The sequence below is a fragment of the Rhea pennata genome, chromosome 3 (genome assembly GCF_028389875.1).
Source record: "Rhea pennata isolate bPtePen1 chromosome 3, bPtePen1.pri, whole genome shotgun sequence".
In the NCBI taxonomy this organism is placed as follows: domain Eukaryota; kingdom Metazoa; phylum Chordata; class Aves; order Rheiformes; family Rheidae; genus Rhea; species Rhea pennata.
This window is the reverse complement of record NC_084665.1, coordinates 62,146,770-62,153,009: the sequence shown is the minus strand read 5'-3', so window position 1 is coordinate 62,153,009 and position 6,240 is coordinate 62,146,770. Positions and strand designations below refer to the sequence as shown.

General features: G+C 47.4%; 1 protein-coding gene across 1 annotated transcript; it reads right to left on the bottom strand.

Annotated features, from left to right (window-relative positions):
- Nucleotides 1-1,020: 1,020 nt before the first annotated feature.
- Nucleotides 1,021-4,610, bottom strand: TAGAP (T cell activation RhoGTPase activating protein). Its single transcript, XM_062573743.1, has 7 exons — nt 4,584-4,610; nt 4,421-4,474; nt 3,718-3,784; nt 2,952-3,121; nt 1,931-2,092; nt 1,361-1,470; nt 1,021-1,225 (listed from the first exon to the last, which is right to left on the bottom strand). Exons 1-7 carry the CDS (start codon nt 4,608-4,610, stop codon nt 1,021-1,023), a joined length of 795 nt encoding a protein of 264 aa, XP_062429727.1.
- Nucleotides 4,611-6,240: the final 1,630 nt, after the last annotated feature.

The following is a 6,240-nucleotide window of genomic DNA, read 5'->3' as shown; positions in this document are numbered from 1 at the left end:
GAAACACACTTGCCACCAAGGGCGATATCCTGGGAGTTCTAATGAATAACTAGTAGTTCTATGAGGAAGGGAGGTTTTGCAAGTGTTGAACATCTGGCTTGCATTCTGTTTGGAAAGTGCTGTCATTTGTCGCTTCTGGGAAGTGTTCCAGCAGCAAGACCCTACAGTGATGTACTGAACCCTCTGCCCCTCTCTGCATTTCCACTGATGTCTTCCACTGTCCAGTTCAACAGTCGGAAGCAGCAGCCCCCTGGTTAGCAACAATCCTCAGCCCGTCCTCTTACCTGAGGATCTGCTTGTGTGCTTGCTTGACACCTTGGCCAAAGGCCTGAAAGGCAAGGCCACGTCCTCCCCAAACATTGCTGAGCAGTTGTCTATGAGGAACTCCACCAACACCGTCACCTGCACACAGAAAACCCTTTTTGTTCAAGCCAAAGTGCTAAAAACACCTCACACAGTCTTTGCTGCTCCTGACTGCCCTTTCTGTCAGCTGTAGCTCTGTGGTTGCAGCTCCATGAAGCTGCTGGACATGAGCTCAGGAGCTGAGGCAGCAAGGTGCCTTTGTTTGCAGCTGTGCTTTGTGTTGAAGGACAGCACAGGGCAGGGTGACTTGTGCCAGAATAGCAGCCAAAAGTCGGAGCATGGGTCCGCTCTGGGGACCCATGACTCTGAGGCCTGACACTGCAGACATACTGACTGGACTCAATACAAACAACATGGCACTAGCTACAGCTGTGTCTCTGCCATGCCGGTGGCAGACAGATAGCTATGCCCACAGAATTTCCTTTGCTGTTTGTGTGTGCTGCCCTCAAGCTGTGGTATGAAGCAAGGGACCACAGGGCAACTGCTGCTGTTGCTCAGAGGAGGCGAGAGGAGAGATTTGCCTGTCACATTGCAGATAACTCAGCTGAGGGGCACCCCTGATGCACAGAGGCGCTCCTTTGTTTAGCTTTTGCTGTGGTGGTGGGATCTGGGTGGATGACTTGCATGTGCCCTGAAGAGGGTAGCTAGCTGCTGAGTTCAACATACCTTGTCATTCATCTCCTTCTGCACTTCCAACGGGAGTGTGTTCTCCGTGTCTGGGCTCAGCATGTTTGGCCCAACACAGATTGCAAGGTTGCTGGCATCCATCCTGTTGCTCTCTGCATTTTGGCTGATGTGGTGGAGCACAGCAAGCAAGTGTTTGAGCAAGAGGAGATTTGGCCTGGGCAGTTTGTCAGCCACCCTAAGTGAACACAAACAAAACATAACATGAATTCTGATAGAGAAGACAGTTTTTCCCATGAGACTCACCATTTCCAGAGAAGTCCCTGGCCTCCATCAGGCTCTCCATAACACTCTGAATGTCTACAAAACTTACTCTTTCAAGCCTTCAATTTTCTCCTGCTTGCTTGGCTTCTCCAGAGCTAGCATCCACCTCTCGTACAGGTCGGCCGACAGGAGTTTGGAGGGGATATTTCGGAGGAAGTCCTGCAAGGCCAAGATACTTAGATGAGATCCAGTACTCCTCAGCCCAGAGGGAGTATCACTGGGACTTGGGCTCCCTTGCAGGTTAGGTTGAGCTACCGGCTCTCAGAGGTGCTTATGACTGCTGACAGAGCAGTGGGCTGCATGAGTACATGCCAAGTTACACTGCTGTTAGTGCAGGGCCTAGCACCTATCAGCCTTCTGTGCACCTTGAAATCTCAGGATTTCAGGACGATGCCGAGAAGAATGAAATGAGTTGCCCATGGACATGCAAGAAAACAGTGGCAGAACAAGTGGAACAGAAAGTCAGATGGAAAAGAAATGTCAGGCTTGCCTATGCCTGAAACATTTAATTTGGCTTCACTGTAGTTTAAGCTTTGGATCGCACCTGGCCCAATCTACGCACTCAAGTGGTCTCATGCAGATTTGCAATGTACTCTCACAGCTCAAAAGCAGAATTCACCTTCAAAACCACAGCCAACAGGTGCACAGATTTGCTCTCCAGATCAACATTCCTGCCTTTATTCAGGTCCTCCTTCAGCTCCTTGCGGGCTTTCTCGTTGGCAGCTTTTCTGAAGATTCCTTCAGTGGAAGGGCCTTCTCTATACAAGATAGTCAGGAGATCCTGCAGAAAAAAACAACAAAACAAAACAAAACAAACAAACAAACAAACAAACAAACAACAACAACAACAACAAAAAATAGAAGACCGTGAAGGGAGAAGAGTTATTTCAGTGAAGAAAGGCCATCTGGCAGGTGAACATTTGTTCAGAGGCAAAAGTAACTTTTTGACTGGGAAGCGCCCTCTGCTTTGCTTAGATTAGGATCTAGCTCTTGCTCCACTTAGATCAAATGGGAAGCAACTTCACTGACTCCCAAGTCCTTCTCTTTCTGAACTCCACTGACGTCACTGGAGTCATGCCTGCTTCCTTCTAGAAGGAAACAAAGAATGGATCAAGCCTTTAGGTGAATCCCTTCCTTTCCAAGCCAGGTCGAGTGTCCAGCACAGATCGCTTAGGAGAGCAGAAAAGCCTCTCTGCTGGGCAAGCCAGCTCTGTGTGGAAACTGTCACAAGATCCTTGTTAACCAGAAGATAGGGTTGAGGTAGTTCTCAGTGTCAAACCATGGCTGAATACTTTGTTCAGGGAGGTGCAGAAATCCCTGGCTGTTTATGCTGATGAGATATTCCTCTGCATGGCTTTACAAGCGTGCACACTAGGGAGCAGATATGCTTCTCCACTTCAGGGGCCTGAGTCATCTCCAAAGTTACTTCCCGTGGAAGTTGTGTGGGCTGGACCAAACCTGTAAATCTAATCCCTTTAAACTTAAATGGGACCTGAACCTCAGGCCTCACCAGTTGGAAGTGTGTGTGGAGGGGAAATGCCAAAATCCCTTGTCTCCTGAGAGCCACAGCTCAAGTGCTGGGGATGCTGCCTCGCACGAGAAGCTTGAAGCAGGATAACTACAGCACCAGGCTTGCTTACCTGGACTGGTTGGGGCAGGCTTTCATCTTCCTCACAAATAATTGCCAGAGGTTGGCCAAAGAGAGGGATCTTGAGGCTAGAATCCAGCTGCCCTGGGCAGTCTCCATTGGTAGAGGTTCGCCGCAGAGCAAATGGCCATGATATCACCTTCTTTCTTTTCTTAGTTCCGTCTGCTGCAAGCAAAATGGAAGCAAAAATCCATTTAAAAAACAGGAGGAGAGAGCTATGCTGCCTTTTGTCTGTGTGCAGAGCCATGTGATACTGAATGAAGAGCAGAGATGTATCTTGAAACAGCAACTCAAAGTAAACAGGGAGAAACTGAAAGACAACTAAGTGGTTACTAAGGAAACAACCACCTCAACTGTAAAACTGTGACCATCCCTCTAAGGACACCACCTTTCCTGTTTTTTTAGCATTCTTCTCACTGGTTGCTTTCAGGAAGTGGGAACATACAAGGCACACTTGCAGTGCCACACCTCAGTGCTGACACTCACAAAAGTGAGCATCAAGGAACATGAATAAACCCTAGCTCTGAGGACCAAGGAATATCCACTAACTCTGGTGCTCAACATCATCATCACTGCCACTGAGCATTCAGGAGAGAGGTCATTTGAAAATGAGTGGCAGCCCAGGGGTTAAGCTGTCTCCAGGATAGCACTGAGGTTCTGAACTGCTCTGAATAAAGCTACGCAGGAAGTTTTGCTGAAGTGTGAGTTTGCAAGCATTAGGGAAGAAGGCAGTTCCTCAGTCTCTTTTTCAAACTCACCTGTCAAGTGGCAAAGTCCTTCTTCAATCTCTGATGGGACCAAGAGGGGGCATTTCTTGACCTCAGCCTGCAAGAAATGTGTTCAGGTTACAGAGCCGCCACTCAGCACGAAGGGCCGCGAGGAAGCTGCTTCAGCAAGGCAGTGATGTGGGAGAGGCTCCAGGGAAAAACCAGAAGTGGTCAGACACGTGCTGAGGAGATGCTTTGGTCCAGGAATGACACCACCTCTCTGCCCCACAGGGGTGCTCATGGCAAAGACCGCTGCTGCAGCTAGCAACCCCAAACCAGCCCTGGAGGCCATAGACTCCATGCATTTTCAGGCTACTGTTGGATGCAGAGAAGGTACAGCCCCATGCACGGTGTCCCAAAATGTGTGTGTCTGGGGGGGGGGAGGGGGAACAGGCTGCCCGCCGGTGCTCTCCCCACCGCAGGAGCCTTAGGGACAGCCTGGCTGCTCCCACCTATGGCCAGCCCTTTCTGCTTGGGGCTGACAGGAGTCAGGAGTTGAGCGCAAAGGGCTCTGCCTGCTCCTGGGCAACGGCAAGCAGCAGCAGCCCCGGGCGGCTCCCTCGCGGCTGCTAGCCAGAAGGCTCCCCTGCGCTGCCCCCACAGGGCCCCTGGGCACCTCCCAGGGCTCCCCCACTGCGCCTAGGGCGCCTGCGAACACCCTGCAAGGGCTTGGGGAAATGTAGGGGCTGCTTACCTCTGCCTGGCATTCAATCAAACTCTCCATGTTCCCAGCATTTAGTGTCTTTGACTAGGCAAGAAAACAAAGACCGAATGTAAGTAATTTGATGCTGTAGTTTAGAAATCAGTGCTTTTCAAAGTCACTCTGTTGACAGAGCTGAAATAAGAAAGACACTCACAGTATTACAGCTGCTTAACACTTTCATTAGGAGTTTAATCGGGGGAACTCTGGTCACTCTGGTTTCCTTGGGTCCTTTTGTTTGCCTGTTTGTTGAACAGGGAATGGACAAAGAAAGAGCTCTTTAACACTAAACCCTTCTTTTCTCCCCCTGCAAGCCAGTCTAGCATTTAAATATGATCCTGAAACTGCAAGATATCCCATACAAGTCAATCAGAAAGCAATGCTCATTGAAAGCCCCTCTCTGTAATGCACTCAGTCCTGCTTCTTTCCATTAAAACAGAAAAAAATCCTTCTATTTTCAACACATGCAAAAAATGAGTGAGTGGTGACAGCTACAGAAGATTAGTATTAATTTGCAAATACAAAGTTGACACACCTCAGTCAGCTCTGCCTGAGCTACAGACAGCAGAGGGTGCATCTATCCCCCACCTATATTTCTGTATATCTGTATAGAACTATATCTGGAACACTCCACATACTTCGACTATAACCCCACAGATTTAATCCTAGACAAGACTTACCCAAAGAGTGAGTCCAGCCAGAGTTCCTTCACCTCCCGCGAACTGCTGGGAGAAGGAGAAACAGCATTCAGCTCCTGCTGCTACTAATCCTTTGGACAGACACAGGCAACTAAACAGTTCTACCTCACGTGTGCTGCATTATATATGCAGGATGGAGGCAGGTGGAAATTCACAGAGACAGGAAGAAGCATCATGGGGCAGGACAGAGACGCTGCAAATTTTCTGGCTTCCGCTTTCCATTTAGGGGAGCTACTTTTTTTTTTTTTCTTGAAGAAAAAAAGTAAAGAAAGCCCTTGTAGCTGTTATGCATGGAAAAGATGAGACATTTGCCAGGTAAAGGTTCCATCTAGCATCACTGTCAAGAGGTGGGATGTGCAGAGGGGGCTGCAGTGTGGGCAGGTTCACGTTACTGTTAAAGGGCAACAAGTACAGTCTATACTTTGACCACTCAGAGACCTTAAATTTTGTGGTTAAAAGATACACTACAAGATCAAGTTTGGCCTTACACTGAGGATAGTTGAAAAGGGTGGTGGTAGGAATAGACAAGATTCAGAAAAATGTTTTTGTATAGTTTTCAAAAACTTATAATAGCAACAGTTGTCTTAAAGCAGTGTAGACCCACACTTTGCAGGTGCCTGCAAATTCTTCTGAGGATTAGGGTGACTGGGAATGGATAACATGTAAAAGTAAAACAGGCTCATAAGCTTTTCATTGATGAAGATTAATGAAATTAAAAAAAGATATACTGCCTTAAAAGCAAAAGAAAACTCCAATTTCTAAATGTTATTCTACTTATACAAAAGAAGTGGTGTTAGGTAATAATATATTAATGTATAGCAATATGTAATTACAAATTATGGTTAGAATATTTCTTAATAAGAGCTATATGTCTAAGTAATAAGAGGGTTTAATTAGGCTGAAGAGGTCAAGAAATCCAGGCAAAAGCTACCTCTTCTCTGTTATCTGCTCAGTTCCTCTACATAATACATCAGAGTCTGTTACTTACTCCCCTCAACCTAGGCACTTAATTTCTTTGCTTCCATTTAGCCATCAGGAACATGAGGACAACAGTACTCACTGTGCAGAGCCATTATGAAAATTCAGCAATGTTTGAAAAATGTAGGTGTTCCTTAG